The sequence below is a fragment of the Lynx canadensis genome, chromosome D1, assembly GCF_007474595.2.
Source record: "Lynx canadensis isolate LIC74 chromosome D1, mLynCan4.pri.v2, whole genome shotgun sequence".
NCBI classification, from domain to species: domain Eukaryota; kingdom Metazoa; phylum Chordata; class Mammalia; order Carnivora; family Felidae; genus Lynx; species Lynx canadensis.
Genome location: NC_044312.2, coordinates 26,852,133 through 26,879,809, shown reverse-complemented (window position 1 = coordinate 26,879,809; position 27,677 = coordinate 26,852,133). Strand labels below are relative to the sequence as shown.

Sequence of the window (27,677 nt, the reverse complement as noted above, 5' to 3'; positions counted from 1 at the left end):
ATTCCCCAGGACACAAACTGTGTGTGCACAAGGAACTAGATAAAACATATGCGTAAGGTAAGGCGTGGAAAGAAGCATGAAGAATGTAAACAACCCTATTTGTGGGCTTAGGTAGGTGAATCTTTCCTTTTTTCATTTTAAAATTGCCTTTATGATTTTTAATCATGTGTATAATAAATAAAGCTACATTTTGTTCAAAGCCTTGTTGAAAGCACATCTCCAACCAGTCTCCTGGTCTACCAGATGAGTAACCTCATCAAAAGGGGAAACCAGACGAGTTTGGTGTGAGAGGTTTCCGTGGATCTGTGTCGGCGCCTGGTGCTCACCACTCTGGTTAATGATGTGTTCCAGTACTTTGCTGGGGATATGCATCAATGACCGTCATCTTTGGAATACAACTGTATAATGGCTTGGCGGTTAAGATGTAGGCTTTGAAGTCACATAGATCTAGGTTTGAACCCTTGTTCTATCTCTAATTGCCTTTGGGTCATTATGCATACCTTTTGAGCCTCAGTATTCTCAGCTTTAAACTGGGCGGTTTTATTCACAGAGTTGCTGTGTGGATAGAGAAAGATACTGAATTGAAATACACATATTTAGTGAGGGTAGAAACAGTTGTGATCATATTCTTTACCTTTTCACGATCCTCACTATCTCAGAGACACCAGGGATTCAAGATTTTGACCAGTTTGCCACCTATCACAAGAATTCTAAAGATTTTGTTGCCAAGCCTGGACAGAATAAGCAAACTCAGAAAATATGAGATTCCAAGACAGCAATTTTAGTAGACACCTGTGTCTAGAAAACTTCTTACAAAGAAAAAGAGGCAATTACTATCCATGAACTCTGAACAAAACCCCAAATACGTTTCTGAACAAACCCCAAGTACCTTCTCACCACTGCCAGCCAGAGTGAGAGTTCTTGGAGAAGCCCAGAAGTTCCCATTCCTGTCTACTAATCAGCCGTTATAATTTTGGTAAGTCCCCAGCACCTCAGAAACATCCTAACAAGCAAAACCCAGTTTCTTATCCAAACCAAACTCCTTCTCACCCTTAGTAATCCATCCCACCCTGAGCACACTGGACTGACAGCCGTCCTACACTCTGGAGGCCCAAGCAGAATAGAGCAGAGCCAGACTACCTGGCTTCAAATTCCAGTCCCACTACTGTTTCACTCTGTGACCTTAGGCAAGTTGCTTAGCCTCTCTGTGCTTCATTTTCCTCACCTATAAAAGGGTAATAATAACACTGAGAGGTATAATACACGGTATATGATCAACAAATGCTAGCAATGATCTCAACACTCCAGTAGCATATGCACAATGTCAGAAGCAACATCTTTGGGCCCTGGGCCCAGTGGCTCTGTCACACTGTCTTCTAAGAACAGACTCTCTCTCTTAGGAGAGACATGAGCCAACCATCTGGTCAGAACCAGAAGCCCAAGAAGGAAGTGACACCAGGGGAACTCCAGCATCACAGTGGCCACCAGCCACCAGCCACAGGGCAGGCAGCCACACCCCCCAGGGTGCAGCGTGACAGGCCCAGGTCAGGGAGGCTGTGTTGACATGGCATCGTCACCACCAACAAGCCGGCTCTGGGCAGATCCACCCGCGGAGGGTCCTCACAGGTTTACACAACTTAGGCTTCAGACACAGGCAGCTACCGAGCTAGGATTGTCTTCTCTGCCTCAGTTTTCCCATCCCCTAAGTGAGGCCATGAAGGTCCAGGTCTTCCCAGGACTGAGGTGCCAGGAAGCACCCTGGGATAGGCAGGTTGCCTGGGAGGTGAGTCCCCACCTAAAGAACTGCCCACCTCCCCTGCTGTGCCCTCACCCACTGCACACACTGTCATGGCACATGGGCATCCCAGACAGCCCCAGTACCTGCTCAAGAGAACCTAGAAGAAGTAAGTTTTTTAAAGTTTCGTTCTGTATGGGAGGGAGGAAGTCAGGGATGAGGAGTCAGTCATAGGTCGTAGGCACATATTTCTTTTCCGTAAAAGGATCTTTCTCATAGAAGCTGCATAAAGGGTGGTCTCATTTCCCAGCTCCTCCCAAAGAGATTCCCTGTGTTCAGCGGGACAGGCCAGCACTTCTGGGAGGCCAGTGCCCTGCTGACAACCTTAGTTCTCAGCCTCTGCACACTCCTCCTACCAATACTACTTCACCTTCTTGTTGTCTCCAGGCTGTTTCCAACTCAGAAATCCAGGGAGAAGATATTTGCAAACACATATCAAATAAAGGGTTAGAATCCAAAATCTACAAAGAACTTATCAAACTCAACACCCAAAAAACAAATAATCCAGTGAAGAAATGGGCAAAAGACATGAATAGACACTTCTCCAAAGAAGACATCCAGATGGCCAACCAACACATGAGAAAATGCTCCACATCACTCATCATCAGGGAAATACAAATGAAAATCACAATGAGATACCACCTCACACCTGTCAGAATGGCTAACATTAACAACTCAGGCAACAACAGATGTTGGTGAGGATGTGGAGAAAGAGATCTCTTTTGCATTGTTGGTGGGAATGCAAGCTGGTGCGGCCACTCTGGAAAACAGTATGGAGGGTCCTCAAAAAACTAAAAATAGAACTACCCTACGACCCAGCAATTGCACTACTAGGCATTTATCCAAGGGATACAGGTGTGTTGTTTCGAAGGGACACATGCACCCCCATGTTTATAGCAGGACTACCAACAATAGCCCAAGTATGGAAAGAGCCCAAATGTCCATCGATGGATGAATGGATAAAGAAGATTTGGTATGTATATATATACATATACACACACACACACACACACACACACACACACACACACACACAATGGAGTATTACTCGGCAATCAAAAAGAATGAAATCTTGCCATTTGCAACTACATGGATGGAACTGGAGGGTATTATGCTAAGTGAAATTAGTCAGAGAAAGACAAATATCATATGACTTCACTCATATGAGCACTTTAGACAGAGAACAGATGAACACAAGGGAAGGGAAGCAAAAATAATATAAAAATAGGGAGGGGGACAAAACAGAAGAGACTCATAAATATGGAGAACAAACTGAGGGTGGCTGGAGGGGTTGTGGGAGGGGGATGGGCTAAATGGGTAAGGGGCATTAAGGAATCTACTCCTGAAATCATTGTTGCACTATGTGCTAACTAACTTGGATGTAAATTTAAAAAATAAAATAAAATAAAATACTAAATAAAAAAAAGAAAGAAATCAAAACTGTGTGATCTGTACACCAGGCTGCAACTTACAAAGGGCTTTCATGTAAAGTATCCCTGTTAATTCTTGCAACAAACCTGTAACACATATGTCATCCCCATTTTATAGCCACAGAAACTGAGGCTCAGATTAGGTAACATCTGAGATCACCCACCAGAAAAGCAGAGGCACCAGGTCTTAGCTCCATGGTGGACACTCCGGAACTCACAGATGGCCTCAGGTCCCAATTCCCCTACCCTGACCCTTAGCTGTTTCCTAGGTGCCCACCCTGGGTTTCTCTGGAATCTAGTACTTATCATACACACAGAACTTAACCCCCCCCCCCCATATTCCACACTATACTGGGTATTCCTTGAAGGCAGGGGCTATAGGACTAGGATCTCTCTCAAGTGTCATTGTCCAGTACCTGGCACATGCTCAGTAGGTAAGTATATAATAAATATTTGTTACATGGATGAGTGAATGTTTGACCAGTTACCAAAGAGATGAATCTGAATAGCCCCCACACCTGATTTCCCAATCCTGGTCTCCATATGCCTGGGGGATACTGACTCCTACCCAGGGCAATCTTGACTTGAGAAGGAACCAATGGAGCTCAAATAGCTCCATCAAATAGGGCCCAGACACTCAAGGGCCCAGACACTCACAACAAGGGCCCAGACACTCAGTGAGGCGGGCTTCCCAGTTCTCAGTGGTGGCCATAATAATTGGCATCTGTGAACCTGCTCTCATGGAGGGAGGGCTCACACGATCCCCAAACACCATGTGCACATCAGGGCCCTGGAGACAGTAGGGAACACTGAGGTGGCCACTTCCTACTTACTGGGAACAGGGTTGGGTAGGGCAGGGGCCAGAGTCATCAGTCTTGGGAAGGATGCAGTCACATACAAGAATTTTAAGACCAACCCTTCTCCCTCCGTGCAGGAATGGGAATGCCAGAACATGGAACTCGGAAACAATAGTCCCCAGGTGGGGCTCAGCATGACCCAGCCAGGCAAACCCTGGGGCAGAAGCTGCACCTCCTGGTCAGGGAACAGGTCAAGGCAGAGTCTGCAGACCCTGACTGCAAACACTGCAGGGTGATCCAGAGAGTGAGCTTTCTGCTAAGGCATGGAATGGGAAGGAATATTCAATGACTTCCTGGAGAAACAGAAATGAGCTTTGGGCACAGCAAGCTACTTTCTTCAGGGCACACTGCACCACATCTGACTTTTGCACAACTCTCTTAGCATGGCTTTCAAGACTGTAATTTCCTTAGGGAAACAATCATATCTTATTTTGTCTTTGAGAACCTTCCATCCCTCCTAGTGCCCAGCCCGGGACTAGGTACAGAGGTGGTTCAATGGAGCTCAGCGGGAGAAAAGACAGAGAGGGTGACCCGCAGGAAGAAAAGTCACAGAATCAGAGGTGGAAGGAAGAACCCAATGGAATAGAAAATGCGTGACCTTCACAGAAGATGAGAAAATGAGGAAGGGCTTGCATGGGACAAGAGAGAGCCAGCTGACAGGAGTGTGGGGATGGGCCCCAGGCCCAGCCCCCGGTAGGGGAGGGGGTGTGGGCAGTGAGGCAGCACAGAGGAAGACTGCAGAATCCCACAAAGGGAAGTTGAGGGGGGGGAAAAAAAAACAAGCCAGCCCTGAAATAACAAATACCAAACAGCAGGCCCTCTGCTGAGGAGGCAGGAGTCTAGAGCCCCAACGGGCAATTATCAACAATTCGTAATTATCAAGGATTCGTAAACATGGCAGTTACAGAAAGGAAAACAGAAGGCATACATCTGGGGAACCCGCCTCGAGCAGGGAGCCTCCGCAGGAACACAGGCCCGGGGCTCCAGGCTGGCTGCCCTATCCATGCTTCCTTCCACGTAGGAAGTGAAAAATGGAGAAAACAAGAGTGTCCAAGCCCAGCTGCTTTCTGTGGTCCAGCTAGCCACAGCAGCCCCAGAATCTGGTCTTAAGTCAAGATGCTGCTTGGAGAAAAGGAACTGATTTCAGAGAGCTACAAAATCTGGCCTATGTGAAGCAATGGCGCAACCTGGGGCAGCAGATGTTACAGGACCAGGAGAGTAGAAAGAGTGCGGGCCATGCAGAGCCACCCCTCACCTGCAGAGAAAGCTCCCTCACAAAACGCAACCCCCCCCCCTCAGCACCCACCCAGCGCCAGCCATGACCTGGGCTTCTCTGGCATTTCAGGGAAACCCAGGGTCCCAGCTGGACAGAGGCAGAGGTCTGGTTGCTAGTCCTGCCTGGGCGCTGCCACTAGGTGTGTCCATCAATAAAGCACCAACCCATCCCCAACTCTTACATCAAGGTTTAAGGTCTCCGGCGATTTTGTCTGCCAAACAAGAGCTTCCTGCTTGGGCATCTTCCAAAAGGCTCAAGACACACGTTCTTACATCCCTTCTCACAAAATCACCTTCCCAAAGGGCTTCATACCCTCTTAGAGAAGGCCAGACAAGTCCAACTCTGGGGTCCTTAGCACCAGGCTCTATGGCACTCAGAGCTCTGGTCTCCCAATAGCCCTCTGCAAAGGTCGCAAAATGCCCTCTGACCAGGAAGGAAAACAACGAACTCCCGCAGCGACCAAGGATGGCTATGACCCCAAGGCCCCCTGGAAACCATCCTTACTCAGCCCAAATCACCACACTCCGGGCCTCCGCCCATGGTCCTTTCCAGATGTGCACTAAGAGTGCGGAGTTAATGGAGGGACCGAGATGGAGCCCTTTTCTCGGGTCAGGGAAAGGACCGAGTGGGCAGGAAGGCTGGAGGAGAGACTCGGAGTCTCCAAGGACCCGAGGGTTGCCGCCTCCACCTGGGCCGGCTGGCGCGCGGCAGGGCTGGTACCAAAGGTCCGCCAGGCACCCGCCAAACAGGAAATTCCACCTGTCGGGCCGGCCAGAGCCCGGGCCACAAATGGGCAATGGAGCGGTTCCCTTTGCCAAGACAAAGCGCCCGGGCCCTCGGCGCCCGCTCCCGTCGCCCCGCTCCCGGCCACACTGGTGGTTTCCCGGGCCCCGACGATGCCCGCAAAGCCCGCCGCGCCCCTCGCCAACCTGAGGCCGCGAGCTGTACTTGAGTCCTGCGCCGAGGTCCTTGGAACCCCCTCCGCCCTTGCGTGCCCGATTGCTCTTCATGGTACCAGCGGTCGGTCGCGGGTCTCAGAGGCGTGGTCCCCGCGGGCGGCTGGCTCCCATCGCCGTCGGGGCGCTAGGGGCGCGAAGGGCGCGGGGCGCACAGGGGCGCACCGGGGCGCTAGGAGCGCGGGGGACACGGGGGGCGTGGGGCGTGCCGAGTTCCGGTAGCAACCCCGCGTGCTGGCCGCCGGCGGTCGCTCTCGCCCTCACTCTTCCTGTCCCAGGCAGGTAGTTTCAGGGTGTGGCCTCCCCGGGGCCCGCCCCGCCGTCCGTCCGCCTCGCCGGCGCACCTTTCCCAGGCCCCGCCGCCCCCTCGCCGGTTCCCGCCCCGCGCAGAGCCCCGCTCTGCCTCCTCCCCTTGGGGCCTGCCTCCTCCCCTCGGGGCGAAGGGAAACACAAGGCCACGGGCGGGGAGGTGAGGGACAAGTAAGACCCGGAGACCTGCGCGGTGGTGGCCATGAGCATTAACTGTGCCCCGCGCTTACTGGCCCTCGGTGAGTACCTAACAGCAACAAAAGTGAGTCCACCCCGCTCTCTCCCTCTCCTAGAGGTGGCGCTTTGCGCTGGGGGATGACCCTTCCATCCGCCTCCTGGATGCCACCCATGGTTTCTTTCCCTCCCTCTTGCGTCTTCAATCCCTCTCCACCTTGCTAAATGACCAGGTCTCAATTATAACCCTTCCAAACCAGACAAACACCGGAACCGCCCCTTGACCCAGCCTCCCCTCCAGCCACTGCCCTCCTGCCCCACGGCTTGTTGCTACCTGTCCCCCACTGCTAGGAGGCCCTTGCTGTCGTTCGTGTCCACCTTTCCCTGGGTGGGTGACCAAAGGCTCTAGCTGCTCCACCAAACGCCATCTTACCTGTCCCCAGCATCCTGCACCTGTTTGCAGCAGCCAGTACTGATTGATTCCATCCTCAAATGTTCACCTTCCCTGGACTCTGGTTCTACTCTCTGGCCTCTAAATGTCAAGGTTCCCAAAGTAATCTCTTCAGCCTCCCCCCTTTTTTCTCTACACTTTCTTGACGACTCATCTCATCTTATGGCTTCAAATAGGTAAATCTGCCTTCCTCTTACTGACATCACGAAGGAGTCCCAATTCTGCATTAATAATTGCTGGGCGGGGGGTGGGGGAGTGGGCACCTGGGCGCCTCAGTCCCTTAAGCATCTGACTTCAGCTCAGGTCATGATCTCACAGTGAGTTCAGAGCCCTGCATCCGCCTCTGTGCTGATAGCCCAGAGCCTGGAGCCTGCTTTGGATTCTGTGTCTCCCCCGCCCCCTCTCTTTGCCCCTCCCCTGCTTGTTCTATCTCTCTCTCTCTCTCTCTCTCTCTCTCTCTCTCTCTGGAATAATAAATGAATAAACTTAAAACAAAAAGACTTTAAACAGTAATAATTGCTTGGGAACTTCTCCATTTGTGCTCTACTGGTATTACATAATCAACAAATATTATTGAGCACATATTATATGCTAAGTACTGTTATAGGTGCTGGGAAACAAAAGCAAAATAAAAATTCCCACTTTGCAAACAACAAGCCCCAAACTTCCTTTCCAGACTTGACCATCTTCCACTCTTTCTCTAGCTGTAACAGTGGTCTCCTAGGCTCAAAATCTTGGACTTATCTTTCACTGTCCACCCTCTTATACCTTGTATCTAATTAGTTCCAAATCCGGTCAAGTCTTTCTCTCAAGTTGCTTATATGTATAGCTCTTTTCTTTCCTCCCCCTTTAGAAGACCCCTTGAAAGCAAACCTTTGTCACCCTTTTCCTGGATTTACATAAGAGCAAATGGATCTCCTGTCTCCAGTTTGCCATCCTCTGATCCCTCCTGTAAGTTACTCTTCCTTTTTTAAGTTTAATTTATTTATTTTAAGAGAGAGAAAGAGCTGGGGAGAGGCAGAGAGAGAGAGAGAGAGAGAGAGTCCCAAGCAGGCTCCACATTGCCAGCACAGAGCCCAGTGCAGCACTTGAACCCATGAACCGTGAGATCATGACCTGAGCCAAAATCTAGAGTTGGACGCTTAACTGACTAAGCCACCCAGGAGCCCCTCAAGTTACTCTTCCGAAGCCACAGCTTCTGTAGAACGTTCAGTGTCTCCTGGATCAAATCCAGCCTCCTTAGCATGGCTTTCACAGTGTGACCTGTCTTCCTTTGCAAGCTTGCTTCCCAGCATTCCTGTTTGGACCCTGTCCCTGAAACCAGACTTTCCAACATGTGCACCTTTCCTAAAGGCCCTTGTGCACTGACAAGCCCTTCTCCTTCACACTCGTCTCTGCACATTGGGACAGTCTCCCACGGTAGTCATGAGTGTGTTGTCGTTATTCACTGAGGGCTTTTAGCATTCTGCCTTCTGGGCACAGGCGAGGATTGCACTCCTTCCACTTTGAAGTTAGGTGTGGTCACATGGCTAGCTGTGGACGAGGAAATGTTAAACAATAAACACCACTTCCAGGTAGGGGCCTAAGGAAGGAATACGCACTCCCAAGCCCTCTTCCCCAGTGAGGTACTTGTACAGACAAAACCTCCATCACCCTGTGATCCTAAGGGGCTGCAGTGGGCGGAGACTCTTGCAGATGCGATGAGCACTGGCTATGGAGCATGAGTGAGAAGTCAGCTTCCGGGACGTGAAGCCACTGAGAGTTCACGGTCATTCAACATTGCGGCAAACCTAGCCCATCCTGATATATTACCTCCTCCATGAGATCTTCTTTCCCTCTAAACCAGAACTAGATCTGCTTGTACCTTTATCATGGGATTTGTCACCTTTTTTTTTTTTTTTTTTGCATTTCTGCCAGTGTCTCACTCAACTTTGAGTCCTCAGAGCATAGAACACTAGCAAAATAATTCGTGTCAATTTAATAAAGGAAAATAAGTCTGCCCTTGCCTATAGAAAGCATTCCAAAGCTAAAGAGAAGCTATCAAAAATAATTTTCTGCAGAGCAGGACAAAGTCACCGACAGTACATTGTAGGCACTACCATTACCAATGACATGATACCCTTCAGTTAGTGTGGGTGATTGAAAGTAAGCCAGATCCAAGGTAACAACAACGAGATAGGGCTCGTGGCACTAAAACATGCTGTTCTGCTGAAAAAGGAGTGTCTCCTATCGTCTTCTAGGTTCCTAGAGCATCATCTCTTATCCCACAGAGCTAATAAATGCCTTGCACACAGAAGGCACTTAGTGCTATTGGACGCAATACGTATGCAGGGCATTTACTGTGATTCCAGATTAAGAGGAAAGGATTCAGACGGAGACCCTTCTCTACGATCACTGTGTCAGGCCCATTTACATTAAACCGATTTGGTTTAATCCTCATAAAATTGTATTATGTGAGATAAGTACTTTTATTCCTAAATTGTAAGTGAAGAAAGCCATGGGCATGCAGCCTAAAGGATGTAGCCAGGTTCTCACACTCTTATGGGGTAAACCCAGACTCAAACCCACATTTCAGTGTGAGGCCCGTGTCATTTCTTTGCGGCAAAGACCGACTCATGCAGCCTCCATCGTCCCCTGCTTGCTCCAAACAGCCCCACTCCAAAGCTGTCAGCCATCTGAGGATAAGCCTTTCTCACCCTGACCCCAGGACTCTGTCTGCTGGGGAAGGCAGGGCTGTGTCACTGGGACCCCCTCCAAAGGCCTCCCCAATTAGCCCAATGCCCTTTGGCCCTACAGGCCAAAAAAACAGGCTTCAGCTGATGATAACATGGGAGAGAGGGGGGCCACTTTGGGTAGACCCAGCCCCGGTTTAAAATTCCAGAGCTCTGTCACTGTCCAAGATGGCGAGAACAGGGGGGTGGGTGGCAAACCCAGCTGAAGCAGATTGTGCCAGGCCAGCAGGCTAGTCTCACTTCTGCCAGGAGAAGTCTGACAAGAGGTGTGGGGTGTGGGGGAGGATTGGAATGAAGGGGTGGAGCAGAGTGAACGACTTACGGATACAGATGGATACATCTGTGAATGTATCCACACCTTCTCGAACAAAGGGGTTTATGGTGCTGGCACGTAGCCCCACTTTTGCTTTTGTGCTGCTGCTGCTCTACCACTTCCCTGTCAAGGTAAAAATGCAAGGTATAAATATGAATTGTTTGGTAGCCCCAAGGTGATTCAGCCTTCTCCCTGCCTGACTATTTCACCCTGCCCCACCTTTTCCCCTTGTCCTGCAGAAATCCAAATTAAGCTAAAATATCACTCAGTGGAACTTTCTCCAGGCATATTAATCTCTCTTCCTCAGTGCTCCCAGAAATTGGTATTCTCCTCAATCAGAGCTTACGTTACAGGGCATTTGATTGTGCCGATCCACATAAGAGCTGTTTAATGTTGTTGCAAGAGGGGCGCCTGGGTGGCTCAGCTGGTTAAGCATCTGACTCTTGATCTCATGGTTCATGAGACTGACCCTACGTCAGGCTCTGCACAGACAGCATGAAGTCTGCTTGGGATTCACTCTTTCCCTCTCTCTGTCTCTCCCCTCCCCTGATCGCTCACTCTCTCCCTCTCGAAACAAATAAATAAACTTAAAAAAAAAGAAAAAAATGTTGCAAGAAACGAGTGAGGACAGCCCATGAAGCTGATGAGAATATCAGTATATCATCCCCTGCTCAGGCTTCTGCTCTTGGGTTTCTCCATTTATAGTGTAGGAATAAAAGTATTTAGCTTATATATCCTAATTTTATGAGAAGGAAACCAAATGGGTTTAATGTAATGATGTATAGTTAATTTGCTCCTCTGTCACATTCAGCACTCAGGAAGTTGACCTGACACAGTGATCGATCTTAGAGAAGGGTCTTGGCCCACGTTGCTTCCTCTTGATCTGGAATTACATTAAATGCACTCAGGTGTATTCCATTCAGAGCATAGCACTGAGTGCCTCTGTGTGCAAGGCATTTCTTAGCTCCATAAGACCAGCAGTGATGCTCTAGGAACCCTTCTTTCCTAGCAGGACAGCAGGTTTTATTTTTGTAGGTGAGCTCTAGGCCCAGCATGGGGCTTGAACTCATGACCCTGAGATCAGGAGTCACATGCTCTACTGACTGAGCCAGGCACCTCCACCAGGCTTGAATACCATGAGTCCCATCTCACTTAGGTTACTATGGATCCAGCCATCTTAGCAAGTGGCTTCATCATCCACTTGGTCAAAACAGTTCAAAAGACTTCACTGACTTCTTTTCCCTTATCCTACTCACAAACAACAAGGAACAAACAAATCCCGTCTGGTACAGTCCGCTCCAGCTGGGTTTGCCCCCTGTTCTCAAGGTCTTGGACAGTTCTACCTCCAAAGTATATTTGAAATCTATCTATTCCTCTTTTCCAGTGCTGTGTCCTTCTTCCAAGCCACCATCATCTCTCATCTCCTCCCTGGACCGCACCCCAACCACCTCCTGAAGTCCTGCCTTCTTCCACTTCGCTCCTCTCTGATCCGATCTGCTGTGATTACAGTGCAAGATCCCGGCGCTACATCACTGCCCTCTCAGAACACAAACTCCTGAAGGCAAGGAGCAGTGTCTGTTGATTTCTCCACTTCACAAAAAGTGTTTGTTAAAATATTTAAAACCTAAACGAATAAGTGAAAATGTAAGTAAATGTTTCTGGTTTTCTGTTAGCACTCAAACAGCATAAAACAAGTACACAGTTTACTGGATTATTCTACAGCAACACCCTAGTCATCGCCACCCCGTGAGAGGAACCGGAACCTGTCAACACCAGCCCGCCCCCGGGCCCTCTGTGTGCCTGTCCCAGAAATAACCCCTGTGCCCCAACCCCCCACTAGGAGCGGCCACAATGTTAACATCTGAGGTGACTATTTTCTGATTTTTCTTTCTATGGCTTTATCATCCAGGCCTGAATCGCTACACACTTCAGTTTAGCGTTGGCCTGTTCCTTGTCTCTTTTATTTATTTATTTTTTTCAGTTTATTTATTTATTTTGAGCGAGAGAGGGAGAGAGAGTGCGCATGTGCAGGAGTGGGGGGGGGGGGAGAGGGCGGGGACAGAGAGAGAGGGAGACAGAGAATCCCAAGCAGGCTCCGCACCGTCAGCATAGAGCTCAACTCAGGGCTCAATCCCACGAACCTCGAGATCATGACCTGAGCCGAAATCAAGAGTCACGTAACCTACTAAGCCACCAGGCACCCTGTCTCTTTTGTTTTAAATGTGTCTTTTAGGTCCCTTAATCTAGAGCTTCCCACTTGTTGTTTTCTCCCTTTACAATTTGTTTACTGAAGAAATCATATCATTTGTTCTGCAGACTTCCCACACCCGGGATTTTGCTGATTGTCGTCTCAAAGTGTTGTCTAGTTAGTGAGTTCCCTTGCCCTTTGTATATCCTGGGAATTGTAGTAGCTAGAGGCTTAATCAGATAAGGGTTTGATTTTTTTTTTTTTTCTTTCGTTAGGTAGGCTCCACACCCAACTTAGGGCTTGAACTCACGACCTCAAAATCAAGAGTCAAGAGTCGAATGCTCTATTGAATGAGCCAGTCAGGCAACCCTAAACATTGTCTTCTTTTTCTTTAAGTGTGATTTTTTGTGGAGGGGAGGGAAGGTAACTTCACATGTGGTGGTGTCTTCTTTAATATGAGGCACTGTCTGGCCATCTCTTCTATTTCCAGCTTCATGCTTAGGTTCTAAATTCAGGAAATGTGAACAGTAACTTTTCAGTTTATCATTCCTTGTTTATTTACTGACTGAAATATCTCTATAAAGCAAAATTTCCCATCTATATCGTCAACCACTGGTAATGTTTGTATTGGAAAAGAAGGGTAAAGGCTTGAGTCTTTCCCTTTTTTACCAGTTTCAAAATAGTTAAATCTCTAACATCTTCCAAAAGAACCAATTGGAGCGTGTTTGCTTGTTTTTGTATTATTATGAATTCTTGGATTTTTAAACATATTTGCTATGTTTTGGTTCCTTGTCATTTTTATGCTTAGTGATGCTGAAATTGTCCCCTCTTTGACAGGTGGGAGCCTCTTCTAATTGGCTCTTACTTTTGGTCCAGTTCTAATCATCTTTGATCATTGATTTGCTTTCTGGTAAGATGTTCCAGGTTCTTCTTATACATTTATTCCCTGCCCAGACATGCAACCAGCCATTTCTTGAGGACATCCTGTGTCTTTTTTAGTGAGAAATGGTATTTCAAGACAATCTCCTGGGTACCAGGGATATTTATTACTACTTAGTTGATCATTGCTTCTGGGACGTTTGGTGGACAAAGCTAGGAATTTTTTAAAGAAATAAAATACCCCAGAAATTTATATTGATGTTTCCAATTCAAATTAAGGACCACAAGGAATTGACAGAACTTTATCTTGTATCTGTATTTTTTCCCCACACTGAGAGTCCTTGCTCTCATGTCACTTTTTTTTTTTTTTTTGTCCTATCTCCTTTGTTAAATGAAGGTCACAGGTACAGTTTTGTCATTAGAGTTCAGTGACTTTGATTTTAATGGAGTTTTTATCAACATGCCAGTTTACAAATAACAGAATTCTCTAGTTAATTTGAGGGGGGGAAGTTAAAAAGAAATTATTAAAAGATTCTTAGAAAGTTCATAGAATCTTTGGGAGGGCCAGAGAGGCAAGAGGGGAGAAAACACAGCCAGGAACACGGCCAGCCACAGTACAGGGCTGCTCAGGAAGTCCCTGCTGCTCCTGTCCAGCGCATCCCTGTGAGACTGACCCTGTTCCTCAAAGCTGCCTGCCTCTACTGTTACTCTAGCCAGAGACTGACCTGTGTCCTTTGTTCCCTCCTGAATGAGTCTCCTGTGAGTTCATCTCATTGGCAATCCTGAGTTAGGTCTGTGCCCTACCTACAAGCCAGTTGAGAAGTCGAGTTCTGTTTCCTGCCTTGGGTAGGCAGGACCCTTAATATGGAAATATTCCAGATATAGGAGCGCTGCTCAAAAGGTACCCTCGTGTCTGTGAACTAGGCAACTGCAGGTGCTGAGCTGGTAGTCCGGAGGTGCTCTCAGAGCCTTTCTAGAAAGAATTTAATTTTCTTAACATTTATTTTTTGGAGAGAGAGAGAGAGAGCATGAGCAGGGGAGGGGCAGAGAGAGAGACAGAGACACAGAATCTGAAGCAGGCTCCAGGCTCTGAGCTGTCAGCCCAGAGCTCAACGCAGGGCTCAAACTCTTGAACCACGAGATCATGACCTGAGCTGACTGAGCCACCAGGCATCCCCAAAAGGCATTTTATTTACCCCAAGCTACTACTTATTTGATGCTCTGTCTAGACAGCAGCACTGAGCACTTCCTTTTGTGAGACTTCCCCTTCCCTAACCCTATCACCCACACATCCAATTTCACCCCTTTTTCCATCTGATATGTGTATGCCTCAGCCTACTCCCAGTCCCACAGTGCTACATGGGGCCTATGTGGGCTTTCTAAATAATCAGAGTACCCTGGAGCGCCTGGTTGCCTCAGTCAGTTAAGCATCTGACTTCAGATCAGGCCATGATCTCGTGGTTTGTGAGCCTGAGTCCCACATGGGGCTCTGCACTATTAGTGGGATTTTCTGTCTCCCTCTCTGCCCCTCTTCCTCTCTCAATCTCTCTCTCTTTCCAAATAAGTAAATAAACTTAAAAAAAAAAAAAAAGTCCAAGTACCCTGATTCATTTGCTTACATTCTAAGTTCAGTGCTCATGTGCCTAGTTAAGAGAACTTAACTTTTAATCAAATAACGTAATATACGTCTGTGTGGTTTTACAAGATTGTTGCAAAATACTATCTTCACTGCAATTAAGTAGATAATACCAGTACTTCAAGCACAGAACAAGAAAATGTCCACAATGACATTTATTTATTTATTTATTTATTTGAGTATAGAGTTGGAATTCAAACTCAGGTTTGCTTCAAAGCTTTGTATTTTTTTTTAATTTTTTAATGTTTATTCATTTTTTGAGAAAGAGACATAGCACAAGCAGGAGAGGGGCAGAGAGAGAGGGAGACACAGAACCCAAAGCAGGCTCCAGGCTCTGAGCTGTCAGCACAGAGCCTGATGAGGAACTCAAACCCATGAACCACAAGATCATGACCTGAGCCAAAGTTGGCTGCTCAACCAGCTGAGCCACCCAGGAACCCCCCCCTCACCTTTTTTAAATGTTTATTTATTTTTGAGAGAGAGAGAGAGAGAGAGTGTGTGTGTATGTGTGTGTGTGTGTGTGTGTGTGTGTGTGTGTAAGCAGGGGAGGGGCAGGGAGAGAGGGAGACAGAGGATCCAAAGCAGGCTCTGTGCTGACAGCCCCAATGAGGAGCTCAAACTCCTGATCCGTGAGATCATGACTTGAGCCAAAGTGGATGTTTAACTACTGAGCCATCCAGGCGCCCCCATAATGACATTTCTACTCCTAGTACAAGCCTTCAATGGTCACAATATCAGGTTACAATAATTATCATCTGATCAAGAAGTTGGTTAAAAAATTCTAAATCATTGGGGTGCCTGGGTGGCTCAGTTGATTAAGTGTCCAACTCTTGATCTCAGGGTCAGGAGTTTGAGCCCTGCATTGGGCCCCACATTGGGCATACAGCCTACTTTAAAAAACAAAAAAACAAAAAAAAAACCTTATAAATCATCAAGACCAAGTACTGTTCCTTTAGCAAGCCCTGTGTACTGGAAAAGATATGTTTTCAACAGTTTAAAATAATAATACCTGGGGCACCTGGCTGGCTCAGTCAAAAGAGCATGTGACTCTTGATCTTGGGGTCATGAGTTTGAGCCCCTACCTAGTAGGTAGCCAAATTAGGAAGAGCCAGCCAAGTTGGCTTCAAATTCCCACTTGTAACATTATAGCTGCCTCTTACATTTTATCTTATTTTATGGAAAAGAACGTATTGTGAAAAATTTCAGAAAACGTAATGTCATCGGATTGGCTGCTTTGGTAGAATAAGGAAATATTTCCAGATAAAGTTCTGGTGCTAGCCCACGTGGAAAACTTAAATGTACAGTATGTTATGAAATGTCTTCAGTGTGGTTATTTTGATAAAAATCAGGAACACTTAAAATATGGTAGAATCTTTGCAATATTTTAAAATAAGATTGGAAGTGACCAAGAAAACATTTTGTTTCATGCAGATTCATATTGCGACAAAGTATTTAAAAAGTTGTTGAATTTAAAAGATGTTGCACTGTTTGTTAAGTTTTTTTTTTAAGCTAAAAACACCTGTTATAATTTGCTTTTTCTTTTTTTTAAGCCCTTGGCCCAACGTGGAGCTTGAACCCACGACCCCGAGACCAAGCCCTTACAAGCTCTTCCGACTGAGCCAGTCAGGAGCCCCTGATTTGCTTTTTCTTCCTCCTTTCCTCCCTCCCTCCCTCTCTCTCTCTTTCAATTTTTTAAATGTTTATTTATTTTTGAGACAGAGAGACAAAGCGCGAGCACAGGATAGGCAGAGAGTGGGAGACACGAGATCTTAAGCAGGCTCCAGGCTCCAAGCTCTCAGCACAGAGCCTGATGTGGGGCTTGAACCCACAAACTATGAGATCATGACCTGGGCCAAAGCTGGACACCCAACTGAGACACCCAGGCACCCCCTGATTTGCTTTTTCCGAAGAAGCTTATGCAATGGAGAAATTGGAAAACAAATGTGTGGAATGGTGTCCATTACTAGGTTATTTTGCTGTTGAAAGTGATGTCTCCCCTAAAAGCCCTGTTTGTGTACTTAAACTCAGAAACAGAATTGACTGATAGGATTGTGCTGGAACAGGCAGAGCCAATAACTCACTTCTCTCATCCAACCTGTTTGTGCAAGGTGTCCCTCCCAGCTCTTTTTTTAATTTTTATTTTTTTTACATTTATTTATTTTTGAGAGACAGAGAGAGACAGAGCATGAACGGGGGAGGGGCAGAGAGAGAGGGCGACACAGAATCGGAAGCAGGCTCCAGGCTCTGAGCTGTCAGCACAGAGCCTGACGCGGGGCTCGAACCCCACAGACCGAGAGATCATGACCTGAGCCGAAGTCGGACGCTTAACGGACTGAGCCACCCAGGCGCCCCCCTCCCAGCCTTTTGTTTGTTTAACAACTTTGCGGTGTAATTGATACACAGTCAACCACACATACTAACAGTGTACAAGTTTAAATATACCCATCAAACCATCACTACGATCAAAACCTCGGCTTTGCTAAGCCATTATGTAATGAAACAAATAGATCTTGGGCCAGACTTTTAATTGCTCTAAGCCTTCAAACACAATTTAAAAATAATAAAATATGGAAGAGCATAGCATAACACTCCACTCCTTCAGTGTGGAGGAGGGAGGAGGACTTGGTGAGAGTATCTTCCCAGGACGGACACTGCCAGACCCCACCTCAGCCAGGTGAGCAATGCCAGCAACAGGGATTAAGTCACAGTGACTTGATATGGTGTGATGAGCATGGCACTGTAGTCTTCCTCCCGAGTAACACAAAACCCCAGAGTCTTAGGAGACAAACATCAGACACATCCCAATAGAGGGGCATCCTACAAAATACCTGACCAGCAGTCCCCAGAACTGCCAAAATCATCAAAAACAAGGGAAGTCAGAGAAACAGTCATGGTCAGGAGGAGCTTACAAAGACACAACCAAGCGGTGCCCGGGTGGCTCAGTCGGTTGAACATCCAACTTCAGCTCAGGTCATGGCCTCGCAGTTCGTGGGTTCGAGCCCCGCATCAGGCTCTGTGCTAACAAACAGCTCAGAGCCTGGAGCCTGCTTCAGATTCTGTGTCTCCCTCTCTCTCTCCCCCTCCCCTGCTCATGCTCTGCCTCTGTCTCTCAAAAATACATAAATTAAAAAAAAAAAAGACACAACTAAATACAAGGTGATATCCTGAGACAGAAAACGACATCCGATAAAAACTAAGGAAACCTGAATCAGCTCTGGAATTGGTTGCGACAGAATGAAAGCAATCACTTTGCTTGCACTAAAGCTAGTAATATTTTACCGGACCCAAAAAGGCTCTATTAGATAACATTCAAAAAAGTAATTTCATCTTTTTTATACTTTCCAAGTCTCTGTTTATTATATACATATACATATATATGTGTGTGTGTGTGTGTATATATATATATATACATATATATATATATAATTTTCAAATAATTATACATATAGGGCACATATTAAAGATGTTTCCTTTTTTTTAATATTTATTTTTGAGAGACAGAGCATGAGAGGGGGAGGGGCAGAGAGAGGGAGATACAGAATCCAAAGCAGGCTCCAGGCTCTGAGCTGTCAGCACAGAGCCCAACGTGGGGCTCAAACCCACAGACCTCAAGATCATGATGCCCAACCGACAGAACCACCCAGGCGCCCCTAAAAATGTTTTATTGATGGAGGTTGCTACTCTAATCAGAGCCACTGACTTCAGTATCTGAAGTTTGATCAGAGCTAGTTAGGCTAACTTGGCCATGGAACTATTGAAGACTCCCAAGTAATGCCCCATCCATTTCAAGAATACAGAAATAAGTATCTGTGAATTCTGTCTCTTGTCCCGTCCTCTGGACACCTAGGCTTCTCTACAGCGGTTTCATACTAACAGCCTGCAGTTAAGGAGTGATAAGACAGAATACCCCCAGACGGAAGTACCCCATTTCACAGTAGGTAACAAAGGCAAGATAATCTTATTTTAGAAGAACCACTTTACCGTTTGTCCCAGAAAAAAAAAGAACCTATTGCACATACCACAGACTTTGGCTCTGCACTGATTGGCATGTGACCTTGTGGGCATGTTTCAACTGTGAAATGAGAGAAGCCATGAGGGCCCTTCTACTTCCTTCTCTTCATTTTCTGCATGCCCATCACTTCTAATAAGGTAAGACTGTACGTTCCTTTAGAGCGAACCCTTGGGATTCCTGCAAATCTGAGGGACTCGTGTCTCCTAGGGTAAGAGTATCAGTGTGACAGCAAGTGAAACCAGAGGAGATTGCCAGGACACCTGGGCTGGCTCAGACCTCAGCTGCTGGGCTCTGATTTGTAACTGAGAGCAGACAGGGAGGTAGGAGGGCCTCGCACCAAAGTCATCTCGGAACTGCTGGCCCCTGCTGCTGATGACAAGGTGGGCAGGGTCACATTCCCCAGGAGACAAAGCTGAGTCACCAAGGCAGAAACCAGGAGATGAGTAAGTTTCTCTCAGTCCCCAAAGAGGGGACGGTGCCACCAGGGAGCAGAGTGGAGCTGGTCTAGGGTGAGGCCTGCTGGGAAGTCCTTGCTGGACACACACTCATCACTGCGGGCATTTCCTTTCAAAATGAAAAAACATACTCTTTATAGGTATCATATCTGCGTATCTAGATCAATCCAGGGTGAGGGAGGCCTGTGAGCCTAGTTGCCAGCACATTCGAGTCTAATCCCAGCTGCTTCTGTACTGACCATGTATGGGTAACGGATGTGTAACTGAAAACACTGCAATTTCACCAGCCCCAAACTCCTCTGGGGCCCATCGACTGTAATGTTGGTAATGGATAAAACTCCTAATAGCCAACCAGTTGGATGGGTCCTAGTTGACAGGCACCAGCTGTGGGATGACCCCCAGGACCTACTGTCCTCCAGGACAGAGGTACAGCGAACAAGGCAATTACTGGAACAGCTCTGAGCCTGGATCTCTGCTCCATCCCTTACCAATCGAAAGGCCTCCGCTTTCTCTAAGATAAGAACACCCATGCTGTAAAGGTTAAGACAATTAAATGAGACACTGCATGTAAAGCAGCTAGCAGATGGCAAGCACTAAAATAAATGAAGCTGGGCTGTTAGATTTGGAACCAGATAAGGAATGCTCAAACTACACTTCCCAGCCGATATTGCAGAAGGTCAAGTGACAACGCTTTTGAGACCACTCTGGCAGAAACTGCCTTTAAAAATTAAGTTTTTTTGTTTTTTTTCCCCCCATGGCTTTCCTGATAGCCATGTAAGTGGCCAGGAGGAAGAGGCAGATGGGGAAGTGCTGATGGTTATAAAGAACCAGCCTGTTCAACTGGTTTGTTCCATGGTGCTTCCTGGCCACAGGTTCGTAACATGCACATTCATTATATTCTAGAACCGTAAGCAAGATACATGCATTGTATGTGTACACATGTACGTTTACAGACGCATATGCGATGTGACCTTAACTGCACCACGTATGTAAACTGGCATTACACTCAGCTGGGGTAAGAATGCTAAGATTAGCTCCTGAATTTACTCTTCTACATGGAGCCGGACATTAAAAAACACTTAAATCACCAGTGAAAACCACCCCCAGGGACAAAGAGCCCTAAGCAGATGGCAGGTAAACAAACCTCCTTCAATGAGAAAATAGCACCTCCTAGTGGTACATCGTTAAACAGAAATCAGGGCTGGAAATAACTCTGCAAATCCAGACACAGGCCCCACTCATTGTTTCCAGTTCCAAAAAGAAAAGACTCGTATTAATAAATACCAGTAGCTCAAATTAAATTTTGCTGGACAAAACTCTCAGCTAACTTTCCCTCTTGTTACTTTTTTACTACTACAAAGAGAGTGTGTACACACGCAACCGGGGGGAGAGAGGCAAAGGGACAGAGAATCTCAAGCTGGCTTCACACACAGTGCAGAGCACAACACAGGGCTCGATCCCACGACACTGGAATCATGATCTGAACCAAAATCAACAGTCAGACGCTCGACTGAGCCACACAGGTGCCCCACCCTTTCTTTTAACTGACCATTGATCAAATAAATGATTGCTACACATTTACAGGAAATGAATAGCTCAAAAGGAAAGATGTAACTTAAAGAAAACTTAAAATTCTGATATATAAAAACTCAGATTTGTCATCATGAAAAGGGATGTCAAAAGAAATAGTAAAGCAGCTCCTATGAAATTTTAAACTTACAAATTCACAAGAAAAGGCTACAAGATAAAACAATCACCCAGATTATAGACTAAAACTACATAAATAGATTTTTTTTTTTTTTAAAGAAGAAACAATCAGGGCACCTGGGTGGCTCAGCTGGTTGAACATCAGACTCTTGATTTTGGCTCAGGTCACAATCCCAGGGTCTTGGGATAAAGCCCCGCATTGGCCTCCGTGCTGTGTGGAGCCTGCTTACGACTCTCTCTCCCTCTGCCCCTCCCCCATCCTGTTCTCTTAAAAAATATAAACAAACAGGAAGTAATCAAGAAGTCCAAGGTTTAACCAAATTAGCATTTTAGAAAACATAAAATACGGTGGAGGAAATCAAAGATACCTGCCTTCAGACTGAAGGCATTTTCCCTTAGTTTTTTTAAACGATTTTATTTTTTTTTAACTAATCTCTACACCCAATGTAGGGCTCAAAGTTAAAACCCCAAGATCAAGAGCCACATGCTCCACTGACTGAGCCAGCCGGGCTCCCTTAGTTTCTATTTTTTTTTTTTCAATATACGAAATTTATTGTCAAATTGGTTTCCATACAACACCCAGTGCTCATCCCAAAAGGTGCCCTCCTCAATACCCATCACCCACCCTCCCCCCCCCCACCCCCCATCAACCCTCAGTTTGTTCTCAGTTTTTAAGAGTCTCTTATGCTTTGGCTCTCTCCCACTCTAACCTTTTTTTTTTTTTCCTCCCCCTCCCCCATGGGTTTCTGTTAAGTTCCCTTAGTTTTTAAATGAAAAGTGGAATTAAAGCCTAAGAGCCTAACTCGCTGGAGCAAACGAACCCCTGCCCCGGCGGTGCGGCTCGGCAGTCCCCTAGGGAAGGACGACACCCAGAGTCTGGAGGGCAGAAGGGTTAAAACCGTCACCACGGATTAACAGCGGGCCAGTGACACAAGGAGTCTTGGTGGAAGTTAAAGTATTTATTGATGTGTTTAAACTGTACATTCTCCACAGATCAGATTAAGGAGTTTGTGGGTGAACTTTTATCTGTGCATAGTGGGAAGACACATGGATAAGGTGAAGGGGAGGAAGAAGAAGAAAGACCAAAAAAAAAAAAAAAAAAACAGTCACAGGAAAATAGAAAAAAATACACCACAGGTTACCAGAACCTTCAGAATAAAAAAAAAAAAAAAAGAGGGGGAGAGGGGAGGAGAAAAAAAAGGAAAGAAACAAAAACAGAAGAAAAAGAAAAAGCTGTGAGCATCATCCACTATACAAGCATCACAAAGACTCAGGTGAAGGAAACAATCTCCAAAATTTTCCACGGTGTCTACAGAGCGTTTCGCGTAAAACATGGAACATCCTCCTTGCACGTCAAAGCAAGCCCCCCACCTTCCCTCCCAGGCGCACAGCCACCTACCACTGTGGTCTTTGAACAGCAGAGAGGCTGGTGCCGGGCGAGGGTGGGCAGAGAAGTCAAGGTACAGTGGGGAGGGTTGAGGGCCAGTGCCTTCCGGGGGAAAATGTCCAAAGAGGAAAAGACAGCACGTATGGACGTTACTTGGAAGGGAAGTGAGCAGTAAAAAGCTACGGTCAGTAACGGCAGACAGTGGAAGAACGTCATATACAAACTACAGGCTAATTTCTGTGGAAGAACTGGATTCAGAAGGAAAGCAGTAGTGGATGCCCTAACCTGTATACGTGAGGCTCTCACTAAAAGATGCCGGGGCTCAAATGCTTTTAACCTCCTTGTGACACCAAGGTACCCAGCACTGGGAACACCTGACTTCCAAAGAACTGGTCCTTTAAAATAATTTTGCAAGAGTATCATGATGTGTTTGAATGGTCAATCACGGTTCCCTTTAACATTTAGTTTCTGGGCAACTTTCTGAAAGCTAGCTCATTTAACAAGGGAATACTCCCTTAGGTTTTTTTGTTTTTTTGGTTTTTTCCTAATAAAAACCAGGACAGCGAATGAGCCTAAAGGAGTGACACATACAATACAGCTGGAACGGCCTGCATATACAGTCTATCACCAAAAACCAACATTTCCCATTTACAGAGCGCGTATGTGACACAATACAATGGAAGTGGGATTTCTGATTAATTTAAAAAAGGAAAACTACATCAGTCAAATATCTGCAATAGATCATTTTTTCATTTAAGGTTTATATATCATATATTGTTATATTAACATTTTTCACCCATTTAAAAGAATGGAGATTGTGATTCTACAGTAGTATTTTAGAGTCCTAACAATCCAGAAGGTCTGCACATCAGATGAATCCTCTGGAAGCACTGCTGGTCCAGTAGTTGATCCAAAATGCTGGACCCCTTCTAGCCCACCTGCAGCACCTCCCCCAGCAGGCGCTGCCACTTGCTTTCTCCCACTTAAATCTGCATCTGCTCCAGGTATTTGTAGGTCGGGTTTTCATAACCATGGTTCTGCATCTTGTTCAGGTGACGCTCTTCTGGGGTGAGCATTGGGTCAACCTGGAGGAAGAGAGACGGAATATCACTGCACTGTACCACAAGAGAATTGCACAGGACGTCAGAAGACCTAAGGTGTTTGCTGTGCACTCCCCTGGGAAGTGAGGTCAACCGGGTGTCCCATTTCCACTGGGGACACCACACAAGAGCTGGTGGGGAGGACACAGGAGGAGGAGAAAGAAAAGAAGAGGGTCAGAGAGGCTTCTGAAAGCGCAAGTCCTGAAAGCTTGGTCCGAGTTAGAGAACAGAGTGAACTGAATTTCCTAGCACCACGGTGACGACCACGTCTCGGTACTGCTACTTACTGTTCAGGACAGCACAGGGGAGCGTTCCCTAGAAAATAAGGACTGGGACCCCAAGATCCCTGGGGTCTTTTCCAGCTCTGAAATTCCATAATGAAGTTGGTGTCCAGCAGAGGTGGACATACATCTGAACCAATTTTCCAGAGTGTATCATATTCCTTTTTTTTTTAATTTTTTTTTAAATATTTATTTTTGAGAGAGAGGGAGAGAGAGAGTGAGCAGGGGAGGGGCAGAGAGAGAGGGAGACACAGAATCCGAAACAGGCTCCAGGTTCTGAGCTGTCAGCACAGAGCCTGACGCGGGGCTCGAACTCACAAACCGCGTGGTCATGACCTGAGCCGAAGTTGGACACTCAGCCGCCTGAGCCACCCAGGCGCCCCGTATCATATTCTTTACTATATTTGTTTTCTGGAACCAAGACACCCCAGCCATTCCCATCCCCCACCACAAAATGAGTGGTAAGCAGTTCTAATTATGAACCAGCAGAAGACGGAACAGAAAACAGCCTGCTCTGGCTCTAAATTTCCTGTTGCTTTTCTCCCCCGTTAAAAAAAATATTACTTCTATTTCATATTTTTAAGATTCATGATTGCCAGGGTTGCCTGATTGGTCGTATACCTGGTTTGCTCCTTAAAAAAACAAGTCAATAACAAGAACAAAAATAAAAAAGAGTATCAACAGTCCTCATTCTCAAATATCTAACGTACCTGAAAGAAGAAAATACTCAGGAAGTTTTCACCCTCTGCAGCATAAAATGCTCTTATGGTTTCCTCACATTCACCGTCGGAGCTGGCAACAGCCCTTTGTGATAGGACCAACATAATTCGGTTGGGACTGACTTCCAAAACATGATCTAATAATCCAGTGAGTAATTTAATTGAAGTGCAGCACCCACGAAGTTAAGATGTCTGAATTCTATAAGCCTCTCTGACTGCACAGAGCAAACCATCACCACCTCAAGGCCAAGTCACAAGAGAGCCCCTGCTACTCACCTCCACAATCCCATGGCTGATGGTGCCATACTGTCTCTTCCTCAGCATCACCAGGCTGATGACTATGACCGTGGCGATGGCCACTGCAATGACCAACAGCCCGATGAGGGCGCTGCTGCTCAGACTGAAGTCCTCCCGCAGTGGCCCCACGGATTCCTACGATAACAAAGTAGATGTGCGACAAGGTCTCAGCGACTCTTCGCACAATGTGAAAGATGGCGAGCGGGAGACCAGCAGCTCAAGGAGGGCCAGGCCCCTGTAGAGTCGTGACTCCGACACTGAGGGAACTCTGAGATGCTGCTTTCCAAGGGACCATCCTTATGAGGAGAACTCCCACTTTTTCCAATCTCCATCGAGATCCTAATTGTAGCTTTCTTACCCAAAAGTATGGAAATTGGGGATGGGGGTCTTTGAGAGTTTGAGATACCGAGCGTCTCTCCGTTTTCCATTTGAAATGAGAAGACAAGAGAGAAGCAGCTGAGACCCATGGGAAACCTGGCATTTAGGTTCCGGAGCTGAACACGTACGTACCGGCTCTGTCTCCAGGCCGCCAACCCTCTCGGCATTGAAAATCATTTCCTTAACATCCAGGGTCTCGTCGATGACCTAAAATGGTACGAAAATGTCAGCAACTGGGTGGAAGGGGACATTAAGCATAAATGGAGCTTCTTTTCTACTCCACATATTATTTGGTGGAGGGAGGTGGATACTGAGGACACCCACTAACCAAGCAGTTCTGTCACGTTCTTCTAAATCCACTCACCAAACCCCTAAAGAAGCAAGTGTGGACACAAGTTACTGTATTGCAGCTAGTTCCCTAAGTGCTTCCACTTGCCTTTTCCTTTAGGTAACCATTATGGAGTGACATTACAGGATAAATTACCAACAATTCACGTTTAAATATCAAACTCAGGGGGCACCTGGGTGGCTCATTCAGTTAGGCGGCTGACTTTGGCTCAGGTCGTGATCTCGCGATTTGTGGGGTCAAGCCTCCTGTCAGGCTCTCTGCTGACAGCTCAGAGCCTGGAGCCTGCTTCAGGTTCTCTCCCTCCCTCTCTACCCCTCCCCTGCCCACAATCTATCTCTCTCTCTCAAAAATAAACAAACATTAAAAACAATTAAAAATAAATATTGGGGCGCCTGGGTGTCTCAGTCAGATAAGTGTCCGATTTTGATTCAGGTCATGATCTCACAGTTCGTGAGGTCGAGCCCCGCATCGCGCTCTGTGCGGACAGCTCAGAGGCTACAGCCTGCTTCAGTTTCTGTGTCTTCCTCTCTCTGCCCCTCCCTGCTCACGTGCGTGCTTGTGCTCTCTCTCTCAAAATTAAAAAAACAAAACGAAACAAAAAAAACCTCAGTTGACAATAATCCAGAAATATCAGTGATAGAAAATGATAGAATAATAACTAATAGTGTGTATAAACCAAAGGCAATATAAGAACCAAACCCGACTCTATTCCATTTACAAGTTATTAAATCTCTATACTCACTTGAAAATGGCCTCTCATATTTTATTCATATCTTTAGTTGCAAATATATTTCCCCCACTGTATCGCAAGAGGAGAGCTACGGCTGAAAAGTAATTCTTTATTCCTTCTCATAGCCAGATGCTAAAGAATACAGCAGATTTGTGGGACCAGTTGGAGCCCACCCATCTTCTACCATATGGAAAGTGAACACAGGGAGGTTCATTTGGAAAGCCTCTAAAACAATGCCACTCATTATAATTAGTCTCAAAATTAAAACAGGGCAGGGCGGAGGGGAGAAATGGCTCACCATATTTTCGTCCACTTTATTCTTACTGTTAATCACTTTCTCCTCAGCACCGATCAGTCCTCCTTCCTGCTCTCCCACTCCAGATCCTGTGTGGAGAGAGATCACAGCTGAGCGTTTCCCAGGATGGGCTGATCTCATGCCAACCTCACAGAAGCAGGGGCCCTCACTGATCACCTCCCCCGCTGCGACATGATAGGCTACTTTGTTCCCATTTTTGAGGATGCACTGAGCTCTATAAGGATGAATGGTACAGGCATTTTCAGAGGACCGATGAGTTTAATGGAGGAGGAGAGAGTGCTTACTTAATATCCAACCTGGAAAAACGGAATGACAGCCTTCAGAAGAGAATGTTTATTGTAAGATAAACAGAAGTGGAGTTCAGAGGCATTCTAGCACAGAAAAACACGTAATACCCGTATGTGATATTACCGAGTGCCTATAAGCCCACAACCTGCTCCTTCAACACTCTGTGCTCGCTCCCTTTGGATGGAAGAACCATCACACCAGCAATGAATGTGCACATTTGTCTCAAGCATCTTATTTTATCCCACAGGCAATTCTTTCTGCCTGAAATACCCTCCCTGACCTCCAACCCTTCCTAGTTGTCCTTCAAGCTGCAGCTCCTCTTGGGAGACATTCCCAGCTTACAGCACTCGAAATCACTGTTTATCCTCATTTTCTTCTGTGTCTCCCTCTAGCCTGCAACCCTCTGAGGGCCTGGATCACAGATGTCACATTTTCAGTGGTCATTCAAGAATGAGCAGGAAGGAAGCATTCCACAGACAGGGAGAATTCAAACACGAGGGTGGAAGGTTCCTTTCTGTAAAGGGAGCAAGACTAGCCACACTCCTCTTGTCAAGGCCAGACATCGCCTGAGCCGACATCACTTGTGTGTGGCACTCCAAATGACAGCATCCAAAGATGCGGCTCGACTGAACCCAGCACGAACCCAGGCAGAGGAAAAGTGA

At 46.6% G+C, this 27,677-nt stretch overlaps 2 protein-coding genes across 5 annotated transcripts in view; both read right to left on the bottom strand.

Moving 5' to 3' along the window:
• The window catches only part of ST14 (ST14 transmembrane serine protease matriptase), a 42,401-nt gene extending 35,851 nt beyond the window's left edge, over nt 1-6,550 (bottom strand). The window contains exon 1 of the mRNA XM_030330754.1: nt 6,288-6,550. Coding sequence (XP_030186614.1) covers nt 6,288-6,368 — 81 coding nt within the window. The 5' untranslated portion in view covers nt 6,369-6,550. The remainder of the gene's footprint in view (nt 1-6,287) is intronic.
• A 15,564-nt stretch (nt 6,551-22,114) lies between these two features.
• Nucleotides 22,115-27,677, bottom strand: part of APLP2 (amyloid beta precursor like protein 2) — an 89,299-nt gene continuing 83,736 nt past the window's right edge. For all 4 annotated transcript variants that reach the window (XM_030331596.2, XM_030331597.2, XM_030331598.2 and 1 more), the window contains 4 exons: nt 26,710-26,795; nt 25,465-25,539; nt 24,934-25,089; nt 22,115-23,642 (listed from right to left, as the gene is read on the bottom strand). In XM_030331596.2, coding sequence (XP_030187456.1) covers nt 23,541-23,642; nt 24,934-25,089; nt 25,465-25,539; nt 26,710-26,795 — 419 coding nt within the window. In that variant the 3' untranslated portion in view covers nt 22,115-23,540. The remainder of the gene's footprint in view (nt 23,643-24,933; nt 25,090-25,464; nt 25,540-26,709; nt 26,796-27,677) is intronic.